Below are 20,310 nucleotides of genomic sequence, written 5' to 3' on the forward strand. Positions count from 1 at the left end.
CTTGGGGAATGATGTCACAGTCAACAGTATATAAGGAAGTGCAGGTGTGGTGTGGTAAACCTAAACAGAAACTGAAAATTTGTGTGAAGTGAATGTTCCTCAAGTGAATGTAAACCAAAACCCAAGGGAATTTATATCCGGGCAACGCCACAAACATTATTAAAATCGACTATTTGTAAGGTTTTTAGAGAACTAAAAGGGTTAATGATTCTTTTGTAGATCTCTGGGATTGTCCAGTTTTTTATTTCTTGTAAACCGCATCGATCCGAGAGGTTTTGCCATCTAGAAATGTAATGCAATGTCTTTGTAATTTTTGAAGGAGTAAAAAATCATTCCACTTATACCCATTTCTACACCACTCAGGATTTTGTAGACTTCAATCCTATCTCCCCTTAGCCATCTTTTTTCCAAGCTGAAGGGCACATTCCTCATAGGGAAGTCGCTCCATCCCTTTTATCATTTTCATCGCCTTTCTCTGTACCTTTTCTTATTGTTATATATATTTTTTTATATGCAGTGACCAGAATTGCACACAGTATTCAAGGTGCAGCTGCACCATGATGCAATACAAAGGCATAAAGAGCTAGATTCACTAAGCAAACCGATCGGTTTGCGACCCGATTTCCCTCCGACCCGGTTCACTAGCCTCTGTCCGATCTGATCCTCCCATGCAAATTAGTAAAACCCCAGGCAAAATAGCCAAGCGATTGATTCACTAACAATTGCTTGGCTATTTTGAATCGGGTTTTACTATAGTCAGACTCGACTGTTGCAGAGTGCAGACCTGCTGGGAAACATCTGTATGGCTTCAAATGCTGAAAAATGGCTGTTTGTGTAAAAGAGATGCATATGCCATTTTTTTTGACAGGCCTTCCTGTCTTTTTTATTCATTTTTTACCCATGGCACAGATATTTTGCCTGTCAAAAAATGTGCCCCCCTCCTGACCCACAAATTGCAGGAGGGATGCCCCCACACACAAATGCGGCCCCCCCCCCCCCCCGAATAAAAAATCATGAGGGATGCCAACTCCCTCCTGCCATCGGTGCTTCACTTACAGCGGGCCCAGTCCCTAAAAAAAAACATTCCCAATGCTGCCCCTGCCCCCCTCCCATCATCCCCCATCTCGCAAGAATATGGTAGGAGGGATGCCAACTCCCTCCTGCCATCGCAAACCCCCCACTGCCATCGGCCGGGGCCTTGGTCTACCGCCACTCCTATTCCCTTTACTTCAAAAAGTTGGGAGCAGGAAGGGTGCTCAGTCCCTTCTGCTCTGTAAGGCTCCTCTGTGCAAATGCGGGCATTAGGCCACACCCCGGTGTATCATGTGATATATGGGGTGGGGCCTAAGGCCCTGATTAGCTCAGGCGCCTCGGGCTCCTCCCCCGGGGGTTCAGGATGCATTTGTCGAGGAGGGGGCTTTTTTTCATTTTTTTTTTTTAAGTGGCCATGCAAAATATCTGGCCCATTTAAAAAAGAAAAAAAAAACCGCTGACAGCAGTGACAGAAGGCTGCTTCTCCTGTCACTACTGTCAGGAGCGAATGAGTCAGGGAGTTTGCATGCAAATGATTTGCACCTCCATGCAAAAAAGGTAGTGAATCAATCGCTGTTTCAAAATTGGCCAGTACCGTATTTTCACATAGATAACGCGCACCCGTGTAAAACGTGCACACGGGTATAGCGCGCAAAAAACACATATTTATGTACATAAATTTTTATATACCGCGCATGCTGCCCGACTCTCCTTTCGCCCGCCCCGACTCTCCTCTGGAGACCGCTACTCTGATTTCGCCCGCCCCGACTCTCCTTTCCTCCTTGAAGTCCTGTCCCTACCCTGAAAGCCTGATGCCCCCCCCCCCAACGTCCGATTCACCCCCCCCCGCAGGACTGCTCGCACCCCCACCCCGAAGGACCGCTCGCACGCACCCGCACCCCCACCCTGAAGGACCGCTCGCACCCCCACCCCGAAGGAGCGCTCGTACTCCCACCCCGAAGGACCGCTCGCACCCCTACCCGAAGAACCGCTCACACCCCCACAGCCTCACCCCCCTCCCCCATGGAGAAGCAGTCTACCTTGTTTCCAGATGCCAGCGAGCCCAGCTGTTTTCTCTGCCGGCGGTCCCGCCCCTTCTCTGAGCCCTGCTGCGCTGCTTTTTCTTCCGGTGGTCCCACCCTTTCTCTGACATCAGAGAAAGGGCGGGACCGCCTGAAGAGGAAGCAGCGCAGCACAGGGCTCTGAGAAGGGGCAGGACCACCGGCAGAGGAAGCAGCTGGGCTGGCATCCGGAAACAAGGTAGACAGCTTCTCCATGGGGGAGGGGGGGAGGCTGTGGGGGTGCGAGCGGTCCTTCGGGTGGGGGTGCGAGCGGTCCTTCGGGGTGGGAGTGCAAGCGCTTCTTCCGGGTGATGAATCGGGCGTCGGAGGGGGGAAACTAGGTAAAAAAATTTTTGTACAACGCGCTCACGCATATAACGCGCAAGGGTATGCGCGGTTTGTAAAAACCATGTATAACGCGCGCGTTATATGCGAGAAAATACGGTAATCGGCCAACAGCGATTGAATCTGGGCCAAAGTCTGGTGTATAAAATGGCTTTGAGCGCTTTTCTATAAACGGTGAACTTCCCTTTCTGTCTCTGAAAAGTGAACAAGACAGAAGGGGAAATTCACAAGAACTGCTACCGATGCTTGATGCCCTAGAGCAGTGTTTTTCAACCTTTTTTGGGCAAAGGCACACTTGTTTCATGAAAAAAATCACGAGGCACACCACCATTAGAAAATGTTAAAAAATTTAACTCTGTGCCTATATTGACTATATATAAAGTAATTCTCTTGAATAGGAATCAAATAAACACAAAGAAAGTATTTTATAATGCTGCCACCGCCAACAACACCGTTGGCGGCGGTGGCACTCAAGTGGCTAAAGAGCTGCAGTTTGCCGGCCTAGGGACAACACTGGAGGGTGGCCAGCTGTGCACCCCCTTGGGACGTAAACCCGGGGTGGGGCAGACCGCCCCCTCCCCACCCTGGTATGCCACTATCTGTACCTCACTCCCTCCCTATGACCAAAAATTCTCCTTTCTTCTATTCCCCGTGTACACAACCATCTCTTTCCCTCCCTTCCTCTTTCCAAAGTCCATGCCTTCTGTGTCCAAACACTCATTCCCTCCCCCACCTCAGCATCTCTTTCCCTCCCTTCCTCTCTCCCAAGTCCATTTCTTCTGTGTCCAAAAACGCATTCTCTCCCCCACCTCAGCATCTCTTTCCCTCCCTTCCTCTCTCCCAAGTCCATTTTTTCTGTGTCCAAAAACGCATTCCCTCCCCCACCTCAGCATCTCTTTCCCTCCCTTCCTCTCTCCCAAGTCCATGCCTTCTGTGTCCAAAAACCCATTCCCTCCCCCACCTCAGCATCTCTTTCCCTCCCTTCCTCTCTCCCTCCCTTCCTCTCTCCCAAGTCCATTTCTTCTGTGTCCAAAAACGCATTCCCTCCCTCACCTCAGCATCTCTTTCCCTCCCTTCCTCTCTCCCAAGTCCATGCCTTCTGTGTCCAAAAACCCATTCCCTCCCCCACCTCAGCATCTCGTTCCCTCCCTTCCTCTCTCCCAAGTTCATGCCTTGTGTCCAAAATGCACTCCCTCCCCCCTTTTGTGTTCCGTGTTTGCCTACCAGCCCATCTTTGCAACTTTCTCAGCAAAACGAAGCTCAAGCCGCGAGGTTTGTCTTCTGCTTCCTGTCTGCCCTGCCGCACACAAATAGCCGAACGGAAGTATTCTCCGACGTCAGCGCTGACGTCGGAGGGCAGGCTTTGCTTAAGCCCTCCCTCCGACGTCAGCGCTGACATCGGGGAACGCTTGCGATCGGCTATATGTTAGCTGCAGGGCAGGCAGGAACAGAAGACGAGCCTCGCGGCTCGAGTTGTATTGAACTCCGCGGGTCCCCCGTCCAGCTCTCTCCTGTCCACGTGGGGCGGACCGCCCCTCTCCCTAGACTGGTGGTACTGCCCTGATGGCGGCCCTGACCGTACGGCACACCAGGCAACATCTCGCGGCACACTAGTGTGCCGCGGAACAGCGGTTGAAAAACACTGCCCTAGAGGACAGTGACAGACATCCCTCAGTGAAGACATGTAGAACCTGATTTATCAAGTCCATTGAGGACAAGTTGCAACATCTAAAAAAAGTTATAGGATTTGAGGAATATATTTTAGGCTCCTAAAGCAGCCCAGAAGGGCAAAACAGAGCTAAATTGAGGACGTTTTTACCCTTCCACTGCTGTTGCTCAGTAAAATTGCTTCTTTGAACTATATCTTGTTCTGCTTAGTCTTTTATTTTCTGGTCTGTTTGTGCTGCCCTATAGAGTTATCAATTAGTAAGCTTAAAAAAAAAGATTAGAATGCTTCATTTCAAAGGTATTTGTGGTATTGAATTCCAAAGTAATGGAAGTAACCTGTATCTCAGCATTTTACATTTTAATTGCATTGTGGGTCCTGGAAGGGGGTGAAATGGGAAATGATTATATTGGGAACATGAGGCAGCAATATATTAAAAAGAATTACAGGCTGTACAGTTAGTTACCTTGACTTTAAAAACCAAGATAAAAGTTTTAAACTTTACAGCAATGGAAAGCCAGTGATCAGTAAGCTTATGAAGTAAAAGAATGGCCAGAATGATGCTTGGCTGCATGGAGAGGGGCATAACCAGCAAAAAAAGAGGTGATAAACCACGGTACAAATTATTGATGAGACCGCATGTGGAGTTCTGGGTTCTGTTTTGGCGGCTGTATCTTGTCAAGGAGAAAAAAAAGAATGAACCAGATCTAAGGAAAGACGTTTGAGAAGAGATTTGAACACTCCCTGAAGGAGAGGAGGAATAGGAGAGAGATAATACATTGAAATCCTTGGAAAAATAAGCCTTGAAATATAAACAGCGAGAATATAGAACTAGAAGACATGAAATGAAGCTGCAAGGGGGAGAGGGAACTGAGAAGCAACATCATGAAATACTTTTTCCACGGAGAAAGTGGTGGCACGTGGAATGCTGTTCTGTTCCAAAATTCCAAAAGACATGGAATATACACTGATGCATCCATATATGGAAAGAGCAGAACAATAGATTGTTTCCACGCAAACTAAAACATAACTGTCTCAACATGAGAAAGAGAGAGCAACAGAGCGTAGATGGAGATAATCTGCACAGAGCGGTAGGTACAACCTTAGCAACAAAGGAGGGAGGGTAGCCAGCACAAATTGACAGATTCAAGTCTGGTCACCTTTGTGGGCCCAACCGTATCTACTGGTGGCCGCACCTTCCAAAAGAGAAAAAAAAAGGATGAAGTTGGTCCAGAGGAAGGCTACTAAAATGGTACATGGGGTCTTCTTCATAAGGCATATGGGGACAGACTTAAAGATCTCAATCTGTATACTTTAGAGGAAAGGCGGGAAAGGGGAGATATGATAGAGACGTTTAAATCCCTACGTGATGTAAATGCACATGAGTCAAGTCTCTTTCATTTGAAAGGAAGCTCTGGAATAGGAGGGCATAGGATGAAGTTAAGAGGTGATAGGCTCCGGAGTAATCTGAGGAAATACTTTTTTACAGAAAGGGTGGTAGATGCGTGGAACAGTCTCCCAGAAGAGCTGGCAGAGACAAAGACTATGTCTGAATTCAAGAGGGCCTGGGATAGGCACATGGAATCTCTTAGAGAGAAAGAGATAATGGTTACTCTATGACCTCACAATGTAGGTATAAAGATCCTTAGCCAATAGGGAGAGGAGATGCAAATGTTAAGAGCCTTAGCCTATAGGGAGAGGCGGAGATAGTGGATGCTGCGGATGGGCCATTTGGCCTTTCTCTGCCATCATGTTTCTATGGTGGCTGAACATTGACCCAATAACTTTTAAAGCTTAAAAATGTTCAAGGGTGGAGGATCCATTGAGTTTGAGATTAAACATTGATGTGCTTCATTTCTGTTAAGCAATATTGTTAGTGATTTTGAGTTGATTGCTTTCTGTTCTCTTAATCTACAGATAGTATTGAAGCCAACATTGAGATTGCATCTTCTAATGTAGAGTCAGCCAATGAACAGTTGGCTAAAGCCAGTCAGCACCAGGTAAGTTTGTCTAAAACCTTACAGTTGTATAGCATTTTCATGATAAAACCCTTAAGTTCTGTTCCTGTTTTCTCAACTGCATATACAGTAAACCCCTGCAAATTTGCAAATCCCGGATGCAGTCATTCGCAATATTTTTTGACCGCCTCTTCTGGGAACTAAAGTCAGTCTACACCAATCAGGAGCTGCTTTGACGTGCCAGATAGCGTGTCGAAGCAGCTCCTGATTGGTGTAGCCTGACTTTAGTTCCTGGAAGAGGCGGTCAGAAAATACTAAGAACGATCCCGCAGGATATCAGCCTTTTTTTCAACATTCGCCGCCGCCCCTGCAGAACCTCTCCTGCCTCCGATCCGTTCCTAAACCGCATTTGCGTTTTTTTTAAATTGGCGAGTGCTCCTGGAATGGAACCCCCGCAAATTTCGGGAGTGTACTGTATATAGAGATAGACGGTAGTACTATATAAGTACATTCAGAGGGGTCATTTACTAAGAGCATGCAATAATCACACGGGCCCTGTAGCAAATAGTATGCAGTAATGCAAGCTAACCATTAGTAAATGACCCATTCAGTAGAGGAGAGGGGAGGGGGGAGCAAAATTATAAAGGATGGTGACATCTTATAGACTAACCAATGTATTGCACCTGATGAAGTGTACTCTTGTCCTTGTAAGCTCATATCTCAATAAATTAGTTAGGCTATAACCTGCCACCAGGCTCTGTCACTTTATCATGTATTCACTGCAACTGCAACCTTTTACATAGGTTAGCCCTAAGGCCTGCCCAAAGGTATCTGACAGCCCCCCTCCCCCCTCCAAGAGTGACTCAAGGCCCTATCCCTATGTAGTCCAGCATAAGTCCTTGCCTTCTTTAGAGCCTGCCTCCAGATATCTGGCATTTCCCTTTTCCTATCCCCCTAAGTGTCCAGCCTTACTCATTCCTTAACCCTTCCCCCTAAAAGTCTAGCATTCCTCTCTCCAAGGTATGCAGCATCTTCTGTCTTCCATTCCTATCGGTGGGTGCTGTTGCTGTTTCTACTTTCATCTATCTTACCAGCTCTAAAACAAAGCAAGAGTAGCTGGCACGGGCTATCCTATCTTTGTTTTAGCAGCTGGGCTGGCCGGATGGAGAATGATTGTGGTGGGTGATGCTCCCAGATTTGTGCAACTCACAGGAAGCCTAAACCATCTGGTAATAGGCCTAACCCTGGTTAGAGGTATATCATATCAAAAGCATTGATCGACTTAAATTTTTGATTCATGCAATTCTTATTTTGTTCAGTTTTTAATACATACAAGTGACTTAGAGTAGCATAATCCCTGCTGTTAAAATTATATTAATAAAATGAAAACTGTTACAGCTAAAGCAATACAAGTTCAAACCTGTTGGCCATAACCTTTTTATGTTTGACAATAGGCACAGAATTTCCATTGTACTGCTTACATGTTTTGATGCTCATGTGGTATAAATAAGTGACCAAATAAGTGTTGATTTGCTATTGGCCACTTGGTTGCAGGTTGCCAAAAAGAACTGAAAAAAAATAATAAAAGAAGATACAAATCTTTAATGTGAGGAAGTGCAGAATGATGCATTTTGGGTGGAAAAGTCCAAAGCAAAACTATGCAATGGTAGGCGAAAGACTGATGAGCAAGGAGCAAGGAAGAGACCTTGGGGCGGTAGTGTTTTATAATTTCAAGGTAGTTAAACAATGCATCAAGTTGACTAAAATCATAAAGATGTTAAGCTGCATAGCTAGGTGCATAATGAGCAGAGCAAGGAGAAGATCATAATGTCACTATATATAGGACACTGGTGAGGCTTCACTCGGGGTACTGTGTTACACTTGGAAGCTGTACCTCTCTAAGGACATAAAGAGCCAGATTCTACAAACAGCGCTGTAAGTTAGACAGCGGTAGGCATCCTACCGCCGCCTAACTTAATGGTCTTAATTGGTTTAATCAGTGCGCTGATTAAAACCCAATAAAAATCTTGTTTAAAAAAATGTAGGCACCTGAATCATGTCTGCAGAGACGCCTAGTGATGTCTTAAGGTCAAAGTAGGCATGGTTTGGGCCAGAAATGGCTTTAGGCCACCATTCAGCATGATTCTCCATCAAAGGTAAGCGTACTGGTAATGTAGGTCTTTAAAACCCTGGCCTTCATTGCCAGCGCCTACCTTTAACGGGAACTGCAATTCTATAAACTGCATCGTAGCGTGAATGACATGTGATCGGTGACGTATTTGCAGGCAGCTACTGATTACAGCACCGTTTGCAGAATGTGGCCCAAAGAGACTAGAGTCTATTCAGATGAAAGTGACCAAAATAGTAAGAGGTCTCCATAGAAGCCATATAAGAAAATATGGCGGTCCTAAATCTGTATCTCCTCCACCCAAGAGGAGAGAAGGGATGGGAGGATATGATAGGGACCTTTAAATACTTGAAATAAATTATTTAACAAACATGCTACTTCCAAATGAGATGTCTAGAACTAGAGGATATTTGGGGGAAGGAGGACAGTATCAAAAGCAACCTCAGGAACTATTTCATACTGGAAAGGGAGGAGGCGCCTAGAATGGCCTCCTGAAAGAGGTAGTGGAAGTAAAAAAAACAAGATGTTATTGTTCAAAAAGATGTGGGATATGCACAGCTCCTGGCCATTTAAATCACAATGTGGGGCTCATTTTCAAAAAAGATAGACGTCCAAAAGACAGCATAAACCAGCATTTGGACATCTTACTAGTCAAAACGTTCAAGTGGACATTCTCAAAACAGACTTTTTCTAGATGTCTTTCTGGTTGTTTTATCTCCAGTGCGTCCAAATCTTAAGGGGGCGTGTTTTGGGTGGTCTTGGGACTTGGACGCTCTTCAGGCATAATAACAAAAGGTCCAAGCATCTGAAATTTCCAAATCTAAATCACGGATTCAATTTTCCCTCTGGGGATCTTTTTTTTATTTTAAAATTTATTTTCATTCTCTTATTTCTTTAGTTACTCTTAGAGAAATTACGGATATGTTTATCCCTTTAATTGGCAAATGGTAAAAATAGCTACTTTACGTAATTTGATGTTGAACGAGAGCAACAGTGCCAAGTAGCAGACATTTGTAGATGCAGATCTCCCGTAAGAGACTTAGAAACACATGTTGCTTCTGAGCAACAATGCCAAATAAAGGGTTAAACCATATCTTGACTTTAAAGCGCATAAATCATTAATGCGTGCCCTTGATAACTGAAACATAGAAACATGATGGAAGATAAAGGCCAAATGGTCCATCCAGTCTACCCATCCACAGTAACTATGATCTCTTCCTCTCTCTGAGATCCCACATGACTATCCCAAACTTTCTTGAAATTGTTCCATGCATCTACCACCCTTTCTGTAAAAAAAAGTATTTCCTTAGATTACTCCTGAGGCTATCACCTCTTAACTTCATCCTATACCCTCTCATTCCAGAGCTTCCTTTCAAATGAAACAGGCTCGACTCATGTGCGTTTACACAATGTTGGTATTTAAATGTCTCTATTATATCTCCCCTCTCCTGCCATTTTATAACTTAAAAAGATATGACATTGTTGGTTTCCAATCTTCTGCCAGATCAAGTTTAAGGTCTTGACAATGACTCGCCATCAAAGAAGGTTTCCCATGTGAGTATGATCCCAGAATCCTTCTTAAAGACCAAAGCAAAGAAATTATTTAGTTAGGGGGTGTACAGTAAGAGGAACATTGCCTCTTGAAGTGGCAATCTAAACTCACTAGCCCTAAAAACCAACTACAGACCGATAGCAAGCATCCCCTTATTCACTAAGCTGCTCGAAGGACTAGTCAATTTGGAGCTAGTAGACTATCTGGACAAATTTAATATCCTCAGTGAACACCAATCGGGATTCAGAAAAGGTTTTAGCACTGAGATAGTCCTGGCCTCGATCCTCAATCACCTATACGGCTTATTCAGCAAAGGAACAAGTGCTCTGATTTTACAACTAGACTTCAGCAGCGCTTTCGATCTAGTTGATCACGAAATAATGCTACACTGCCTAGATGGAATAGGAATTACGGGAAGAGTAAGAAACTGGCTACAGGGTTTCCTAAAAAAGAGATCTTACCAGGTGAGTAGTGGAGGGATGTACTCAAACACCTGGAAAAACCCCTCGGGAGTACCACAAGGTTCACCACTGTCACCTACTATATTCAACATCTACATATCATCCCTAGGACACTTCCTAAAAAAGCTAAACCTAATCCACTATATATATCAGATGACATTTCCATTTTAATCCCAGTAAACAGCATAACGAACGAGACCTCAGAATACATTTCTCAAATTATGACCAAAATAGAACACTGGACAACAAGCTGAAACTAAACACAGAAAAAACAAAAGTCTTCCTTGGAAGCCCAACAGACAAAATTACCAATACAATGTTACATATAAAAGATCATGCATACCCGATTACTAAAACAATAAAAATATTGGGAGTCACACTAGACACACACCTGACAATGGTGGAACACACGAACATAGTAGTACAAAAATGTTTCCTGACACTGTGGAAATTAAGGTCCATCAAAAAATACTTCGACCCTCTATCATTTAGACTACTAGCGCAATCACTAGTGCTTTCAACACTGCAATATTGTTTATATGGGTATACCCCCAAAAAAACTTTAAGGAAACTTAGGATTGTCCAAAACACAGCGGTCCGCTTGATATTTAAAAAAGAGCGACCATGTTAGCCCCTACTACAAACTACTTCACTGGCTGCCAATGGAGGCACGAATAATATTCAAGTTCTCTTGCATATGTTTCAAGCTGGTTTGGGGACTAGTTCCTACATACCTGCTTCCTCACTTCACTCTATACAGCCCTACGAGACAAACCAGAAACAGCAACCTATTTGCATACCCGAGCATTACCGGCTGCAAATATAAAACCTTCCTGGATAGAACTTTTATGTACCAAGCAACCAAACAACACTTGTTAGATAGCTACATAAATGGAGCAAAACTGCCTTATTCAACAGAATTGTCACCTAAAAAAGTATCTACACCTAACACTACATATGTCCTCTCCTGCTTTCAAGTCTGAAATGTCTAACATTATATTTTGCTGCCTTTTTAAGACTGTTTGCTGTATTTTCTCTGCCTTTTGTAAGATTCTATATGCTGTATCTCTCTGTCTTTTTGTAAGACTCTATATGCTCTTTGTAAGATTCTATACACTGTATCCCGGACCTTTTGTAAGATTCTATATGCTCTTTGTAAGTTTCTATATACTGTATCCCGGACTTCAACATATTGTAACTCGCTGACTGTCCAGCTCTCTTCAGTGTGAACCGCCTAGAAGTCTCACGACTATGGCGGTATAGAAGAATAAAGTTATTATTATTATTACAAAGCTCCAGCAAAAAGTGGCCTTAGCATACCTTTACATGGGCTTTTTTTCCTACGCGCTAAGCCTGCAAAGGTAAATGGCTGATTTTCATATTTTTCCATTAATGGCCACACATTAACTTTATCAAATATCAGCTAACTTTTAACTTCTTTGTCACCTATGAAGCATTTCTAAAAGGAGGGAAAAGGCCTCAGGAGCTACGGGGAGTGAATGCTACACCACAGCTATGAAGGGAAGAGTTGTGCAACTTTACTGGCTTCTCTCAAGTACTCTTATCATAGGCCATAAAAAAACCTCCTTATATGTACGTAAATTAGAAATGCAGACTTCAGGCGTAGATATTAAATTTATCTACTACAAACAGGTAGGCAAATCAGCAGGTAAGCAGATAAAAAAAGTAATAAATTCTAATCTCAAAGGTTCCTGCCAGAACATATCCTCATTCGCTGTTCCCGCATTTTCAGTGCTCTCCGTGAATCCAAATGTAGCTGGCGGTGGCCATCGTTTCACGATTCAATTGCTGCTTCAGGGCTCTGAAAGACGTAAACACTGCATGAATTCATGTTAGGAACAGGACCCATTAGCGCTTGAGCGCTTACTGCCACCTATTTTTTAGGCAGTAGGGACTGGCGTGCTAATCTTGCACTAATTGGTTAGCATGTGGCATTGCTGACGCACTTAACCAATTTGCAAAAAATACAGTTTCGTTTTCTAGCACATGGGTAGTGCGCCCACATGGTGGAAATATCACGGGACACCTCAGTGTACGCCATGGTGCACCATTTTTTGTGGCAGTAAGCATGTGTTAGTGCTTACTGAAGCTTTAGTGTGGATAGAAAATTCACTAAATTGGCAGGAATAGGCTCACGAAGAAACATCCAGTGAAACAGAGACGTCCATAGAGCACCTTTCTGAACCGCAATACCCAGCAGCCAGACTACAAAACCATACACCCCTAGGTGATCTTCGCTTGAGCCAAAAGTCCTTACTACAAATTCCCTCCTTCAAAGACATCAAATACAAGAGTCCCAGGGCAAGAATGTTCTCGGTAATGGCCCCAACATGCTGGAATGTCCTACCAAAAGAATTAAAGCTAGAAAAGGACACCAGAAAATTCAGGAAATGGATAAAGACTATCCTTTTCTCAGACTACTTCAAGTGAAATTTTGAAGTTGACAGAGAGAGGAAACTAGAACTTTCAGGGATGCGTGTAAACAGATTATATCTAGTTGAAATGGCCACCCTCCTTGGGAGGTGTGTAAAAATAGTGTAATTGGCCTGTGTCCCGTATATGGATATTCAGTTGAGGACGGGCCGGGGAGGGCTTCGATGGTTAAGATGGGCTGGAGTGAGCTTTGATGGAGCCTCCAGTAGATAGAACCTAAGAACGCTACTGGGCAGGGCTCTGGGTTTCTGGTCCCAGAAATACACTTCTTCTTCCGGATTCGCGGGGGATAGGGGCAGAGCCGGACCGCCAATGGTGAAATACCACAAATATCTTCTGGTCCGGCTCTGACCCACCCCCGCCTCTCTCCTGCCTTGCCCCCAGCATCACGGCCTTACCAACAGGAAATGGCTGCCATGAGTTCCCGTAGTCTCTCGAGACTACAACGGGAACTCCCCACAGCCATTTCCTATTGGCGATCTACACGGGGCAGGAGCGTAGGAAGATTGCTCCTGCCCCGAAAGCTCCCTAGACCACCAGGTAAGGCCAGGACGCTGGGGGGAAGGCTAAACTGTGTGGGGGGGGGGGTTCTTTTTTTCCCCCCTCCCCAAAAAATTGCGAATATGTGAAATCGCTATTGCCAAAACCGCAAATGGGGAGGGGGAAGTGTATCTAAGAAAAAGGACCATTTAAACTAAATAAAAAAATTTATGGAGCATGTAAGGTTGGGCAGACTGGATGTTATCATGTTATTTAGCTGCAATAGTAAACCTAGTATGATATGATTAGGTATAAACGTGTGCATATAAATAGGATGATTGATTATACTCATGCTGGTATTAATAACTCGGTGTCAGGTCAAAAGCGCGCTGGGACAAAGGCGTGCGCAGACAACTGAGCGCAACGTGGAGGCGCGCGCCGAAGAAAATGACTGTTTTAAAGGGCTCCGACAGGCGGTGTAGGGGGAACCCCCCCACTTTACTTTATACAGATCACGCCGCATTGTGGGGGCTTTGGGGGGTTGTAACCCCCCACATTTTACTGAAAACTTCACTTTTTCCCTAAAAAACAGGGAAACAGTTAAGTTTCCAGTATAATGAGGGCGGTTACAACCCCCAAACCCCCCACAACGCCGCCGCGATCTGTATTAAGTAAAGTGGGGGGGGTTCCCCAACAAAACCCCCCGTCGGAGCCCCTAAAAACACTCTTTTTCTTCAGCGCGCGCTTCCGTCTTGCGCTCAATTATCAGCGCGTGCCTTTGTCTTCCGCGGTTTTGTCTATGAACCAATAACTCTGTATTGTAACATTACCATAGAGCTCCGTGTATTTCAGTATGGAGCCAATATATTATAACACCTCACAGAAGCTCTTTGTAACTCTCTATGGTAACATCTATAGTGCAACACCTTTAAAGAAGCTCATGTAAAGCGCTCTGAAATGACTCTCCGATCATTAGTAGCGGTATAGAAGCTCTCAACAGACATAAATAGCTGCCAGTTTCAAATTAAACTTAGGGCCTCTTCTATTAAACTGCAGTTTCCGAGCGCGGGGAGCCGCGCTGCTCCCGACGCTCATAGAGTTCCTATGAGCGTCGGGAGCAGCGCAGGCCATTCAGCGCGGCTCTCTGCGCTAGAAAACTGTTTAATAGAAGTATTCATGAGTTCCATAAAAGCTCAAATTGTCTTTCCCCTCGTTAAAAGGCGTTATCTATATTGAAAAATTAGGGAAATCTCTTTACTTTAAAATTGCTGAGCTTTGGAACAGTTTTCCTGTCCAGCTGCGTAACTTGGGCTCTTTCCAATTATTTTGAAAACATCTGAAAACTTGGTTATTTTCAAAAATATAAATTTCGCTGCTCTCTATATAATCACTAATTCTTAATACATTTTCCTTTCTTTAAACTTCCTGTAAACCGTGCCGAGTTCTATCTTTATAGAGAAGGTGCAGTATATAAGCTTAAGGTTTAGTTTAGTATTTAAAGTACCTTAACAGGTCAAGTAATAACGTAATTTTTAGCCTTATAAAATGGGACTTGAATGAACTGGCTCCAGTTTTGGTAGTACTAAACTTCAATGAACGGGGGGTTTTTTAAATTATTATTTTGTTGTTGTTGTTCTACATGAAAAAAAAGACAACTATTCACATTTAAATTGTAAAAAAAAGAAAAATATATTTGTAAGGTCAGTTGGACATGGAAAGGGTATAAACAGCTTTGAATCAAGGTTTTTCTGATCAAGGACTAGGTGTCTGAACAGCATAGAGGTTCTATAAGTAACCCATGCTGTAAGTATTATTGAGATCTTTCCTTCCTTTATAGAGACCCTCTTTAGATATACAGTATTAGACTGGTTTGGACTTGCTAGTTACAGAATTGCGGCTTTGGGGAATCCCTACTGCTCAGCTGATGGGAGAGGGGGAATTCCCCTGCCGCAATTGGCTGAGAACAGCCGCGGCAGAGAACCCCACCGCAAATCAGCCGGCATTATTACCCAAGTTCTGGGTACTGGTTACAGAATTGCAGCTTTGGGGAGTCCCTGCTTCTCAGATGATGGGGGGAGGGGGGAATTCCCCTGCCGCGATCGGTTGAGAGCGGCTGCAGCAGGGAACCCCCAAACCCAACCAAAAATCAGCCAACATTATCCTGCCAGGGATGTTAGGGGGGCTGCCAGCAGGAGGGATTGGGTATCGCTCCTGCTAGCATTCCCCTCCTCTCTAACATTCCAGGCAGGAGGGATGCCCAATCCCTCCAGCTGGCACCTCCCCCAAACATCTCCAGCAGGAGAGGTACCTAATCCTTCCTGCCACCAAACCACGCTAGCATCCCCAGCAGGAGGGATTCCCAAACACCCTCACTCCCCGAAACCCACCCAGACCCTCCAGTTTTAGAGTATCTTGTTCATGGATTAAAATAATCCAGCACAGGAGGCGCTGGATTGTCCCACTGTCCCTCTCAAATGATCAGAAATTGCAAGCTGCACAATGGAGCTATGGGGAATCCCGAAGGCCAGACCATTACACAGCCTTGGTAGAAGTCGAAGTAGCGCTAAATTAATTGCTCTATCGGTGAGTGTGCAAGTCCTTAGCATACTATAAGTATCAATTATATAGATATGGAATTAATGAAGTGGGGGGGGAGTACCTAGCTCATTTGTTGACATGTAAGCCAGAGGGACGCGGGGCTGGGCTGCTCCCTTCCCCCTCTCCATGCGTGTCTGAGGATATTTCTCACATCACCCGCCCCTCTGCCCAGCAGCCCAATGCCGTGTTGGCACTTTGCGATAAATAAGTGGGTTTTGGGTTGCAGTTTGGGCACTCGGTCTGTAAAAGGTTCACCATCACTGGTCCAGGAAAAGGGTAGGCAATTCCGGTCCTCGAGAGCCGGAGCCAGGTCAGGTTTTCAGGATATCCACCATGAATATGTACGAGATGGATGTGCATGCACTACCTCCTTGAGATGCAAATCTATCTCATGCATATTTATTGTGGATATCCTGAAAACCTGACCTGGCTCCGGCTCTCGAGGACCGGAATTGCCTACCCCTGCTCTAGGGCATCCCTCAGTGAAGGTCATGGTGCACCAGGTTTAGTCCAGCATGTCAGAGATGCATGAATTTATTTGAACTTGCATAACTTGGTAAGAGCATGAAAGAATATGCATGTCCTGCAGCCAGGCAGACTAATGAAATGCATCCGCTGTCTAGATTATGTCTTGAACTACAGAGGAGCAGTCCTGCTTTGTCAGCTAAATGCTCTTAAGAAGTCTTTTTGGAAAAGTGACGATAGCAAACCGTAAAAACTAAAGCAAAACTAAAACACGGAGCTATTTTGAATGCAGTTGTGCCACTGTCCTTAGAATGCTGTTCTCTATGAACATATAACCCGGAGGCCTAGAGACCTTGAAGAAGAAGCAAGTTCAGGGAGATTTCATGGCCAAAATAGTTTTGCCACCCATAAGAAGCTGGAGAACGCGGCGCTCTCTGAAACGGCAGGCTCCACGAGACATTCGCTCATTCCATGGCAGTCTGTGAAGAGCCAGGCACGCCAGTGATGCTGACAGTTAATTCTATTTATTCACAAATCATGTTTCTGACATTTTGGATCCTGAAGGCTCTTGGAAACCTAAATGTCATCAGTGTGGTTTTGTGAATACATTTAATTAATTTTCTATATAAATGGCATGCCTGGCCTTTTTTTTTTATTATTTTTTTGAGATAACTTTGGTTATCAATGAGGATGTGAAGTGCAATGAAATAGGGGCATTCCCACATTAAGAGTTTTTTTTTTTTAATGTTGTGGAAAGAAGGAAAACATAGCAGCATTGCTAATGGAAGGGTCGGGGCTACGCAGGTATTCTGTAGAACAGAGAGAGAGAGAGAGAGAGAAGGAAGATCCTTAAGTTCAAACAAATAGAGGGATTAGGACAAGTGGCAGAAAGATAGAGAAACATTAACAACCATACTCGGCTCCACCAGCCTGCCAGAAAAGAATTTCCACGTGTGCCTTTATTTGTTTAAATCAGTGATTCCCGGTGCCTCTCGCCACCCAGAATAAAAATGCAACACGGCTCATGAGCTCCAGCTTTCCTTCTTTCGTTCTCCTATCTGATCCGATCTAACCCATGCAAAACAGCCAAGCGATTGATTCACTAACAATTGCTTGGCTATTTTGAATTGGGTTTTACTATCCTAAAACCCAAGTGCTGCAGACCTGTGTTACCGACTGGTCTGCCTGTCGTTTTTATTCATTTTTTTCCATGTCACAGATATTTTGCGTGTGTTACAAACGCAAAATATCTGCCCCATTAAAAAAATGAGTAAAAAAAAGACAGGAAGATCTGTCAAAAAAAATACTCCCCCCCTCCCCACAAATGGCAGGAGGGATGCTGACTCCCTCCTGCAGTTGGCACTTCCCCAATAGTGAATCAATTGCTGTTTTAAAATCGTCCAGGAATTGGCCAACAGCGATTGAATCTGGACCTAAGTGGTTTACATTCAGGTACTTCAAGCATTTTCCCTGTGGGCTCACACTCTTATCTAATGTACCTGGAGCAATGAGGGATTAAGTGACTTGCTCAGGGTCACAAGCAATGTGGGATTTGAACCCACAACCTCAGGGTACTGAGGCTGTAGCTCTAACCGTTGTGCCACACACTCCCCTTTGGTACAATGCGCACATTAAGGCAAGCACAAGGAGAGCATTTGAGTCATTCAGATCAGTGGCGTAGCGAGGTTGAGGCGTGCCCCTCCACTGCCCTCATCTCCCCCCTTCCCCCATACCTCTAGTTGAAGTTGTCACTTGTAGTGGTCAACAGCGTGCTCCTTGGTACCCCATCAGCTCTCCCTCTGATGTCACTTCCTATGCGTGGCACTCAGAAGTGACATCAGCGGGAGAGCTGTTGGGGTCGCATAGAACATTTTGATGACCGCCGCAAACAACAACTTCAACTAGAGGTATGGGAGAAGGGAAGGGGGGGCCGCGCATATGGAGGGAAGCAATGGGAAAAGGCGCAGGAGGGGCGGAGAGGAGGAAGGATACCGGTGACCCTACCAACATGGCGCCCAGGGCAGATCCCTTCCCCCTTTACTACACCACTGATTCAGTTCCTACCCAATATACAAGGGTCATTTCATAAATAATGCACAGGTTGGTAACACTGGGGAGTGGATGATGCAATTGCAGTAAACCTTGTTTCACTTTCACTTCAGTGCTTGAAGCAACAGGACATGTGCTCAGGAACTCTGTAGTGTACATAGTGTGGCTGTGACAAGTGTGGGAAACGGAGGCTGCAGGTGTCTCGGGTACTATGTCTGTTGATGATCAGAGGTCGTACATTAAGATTGAAAACTCTACGTGGCAAAAACCCAACAGAAATCCACAGTTATGTGAAGTTTGTGGTGATTTGACAGTGGACCATAGTACAGTTTTTGGGTGCAGAGGCGAGCCACGAAACTAGTAAAAGGTATGGAAAATTTGAGCTACGAAGAACGACTAGGAAGACTGGGACTGTTCACCCTCGAGAAGAGGAGACTGCGAGGGGATATGATTGAGACTTTTAAAATACTGAAAGGATTCGACAAAATAGAGCAAGAATCATCGTTGTTCACATTGTCAAATGTGAAACGGACAAGAGGTCATGGACTAAAGCTGAGGGGCAGCAGGCTCAGGACAAATGTCAGGAAGTTCTGTTTCACACAGCGGGTGGTGGACGTTTGGAATGCTCTCCCGAAGGAGGTGGTGACGGAGACTACCATTCTGGGTTTCAAGTGTAAGTTGGATCTATACCTCCTTGCAAAACATATTGATGGATACGGGTAACCAGGGTCTCCATCTGGGAGCACCTGGCTTGGCCTCCGCGTGTGCGGGTCGCCGGAATAGATGGACCTGGGGTCTGATCCGGCGTAGGCGTTTCTTATGTTCTTATGTTCAAAGTTGAAACAACCTGTGCGTGGACATCGTTTTGCATCTCTGGAAGAGCTTTCTTCCGCCGGTACCCGAGCTGTTCGGCAACTGAACAAAAATGGTGTCTTGGATGGAATAATGAAGTTTCCCGGACGTTGGAACTCGGTCATTGCAAAGCAGGGAGACTATATTGAAGGATTGTAAAGAAAAACTTGGAAAAAAAAAATAAACATATAAAAAAAAAAATGTGTGCATTATTTATGAAATGACCCTCGTACTTTGGCTAAGGAGTGAGGCTTATTCTTGTATTGGAATGGTACAAAGCTAAGCCAAATGAAGATGCTACTTTGGGCGTTATCAATTTGAAAGCTGTTTCCAGGCATTAACATTTTTGGCTGTATCCTCCCATCCTCTACTTGCACGAGATGTGAAAGCTGTTTTTACTTATGGGAAGCGTAACATCTTAATATGTGTAAGTATAATTTGTAATATTTTATTGTATGTTCCTGTATACAGTCTTGATTATTTTTGACCAGCGTAAGGGTATATAAAATTTTAGTAATAGAGTTACTAATGTGATATCTAATATGGTTTGAATTAGAGAATGACATGGTGACAAAATTCATCACCGTTCCCGTCCCCGCGGATAACCGCGGGAAACCATCTTCATGTCATTCTTTAAAGAGAGAGGGAAGAATCAGAGTATGAATGGCCACAACCACTGACCCTCGAGCTTTGCTTTGAAGAATGCTGGTGTAGAAGGACTGAGGTTGAAATAGACACTAGAAAATGACGTGGGATTATTTCCCGCGGTTATCCGCGGGGACGGGAACAGTGATGAATTTTGTCACCGTGTCATTCTCTAGTTTGAATCCTGCCATTTACTGAATCGCCCAATATTTGCACTCTTTCCCCAGAATTTTGTATATGGTGCCAAATGTCTGTGCAAATCGGTGCACACAGCCGATTTGTGCGCACAACTTAATTTGTTTAATAAACCTGATCCAGTGCCAATAATTGACAATTAACACCTTCTAATCTAATTGGCACTAATCAAAAGTTACGCAAACAATTTGGTAGGCGTATTCTATAAAACACTTTGGAGGAAAGTCTATAACCAGCGCCTAAAATTTAGGTGTCGGTAGGCGCCCTGCCAGTGGTCAGAAAAGGCAGGGTTGAAGCGCCTACCAATGCCTAAATAAAAGGCGGCTGAAATGGCCACTGGAATCGCGGCTAGGAAGCTTCTTTAGGCCG

General features: G+C 44.6%; 1 protein-coding gene across 8 annotated transcripts in view; it reads left to right on the forward strand.

Moving 5' to 3' along the window:
* The window catches only part of TSNARE1 (t-SNARE domain containing 1), an 843,012-nt gene that overhangs the window by 451,205 nt on the left and 371,497 nt on the right, over positions 1 to 20,310 (forward strand). For all 8 annotated transcript variants that reach the window (XM_033933058.1, XM_033933059.1, XM_033933061.1 and 5 more), the window contains one exon: positions 6,022 to 6,104. In XM_033933058.1, coding sequence (XP_033788949.1) covers positions 6,022 to 6,104 — 83 coding nt within the window. The remainder of the gene's footprint in view (positions 1 to 6,021; positions 6,105 to 20,310) is intronic.

The sequence above is a fragment of the Geotrypetes seraphini genome, chromosome 2 (genome assembly GCF_902459505.1).
Source record: "Geotrypetes seraphini chromosome 2, aGeoSer1.1, whole genome shotgun sequence".
In the NCBI taxonomy this organism is placed as follows: domain Eukaryota; kingdom Metazoa; phylum Chordata; class Amphibia; order Gymnophiona; family Dermophiidae; genus Geotrypetes; species Geotrypetes seraphini.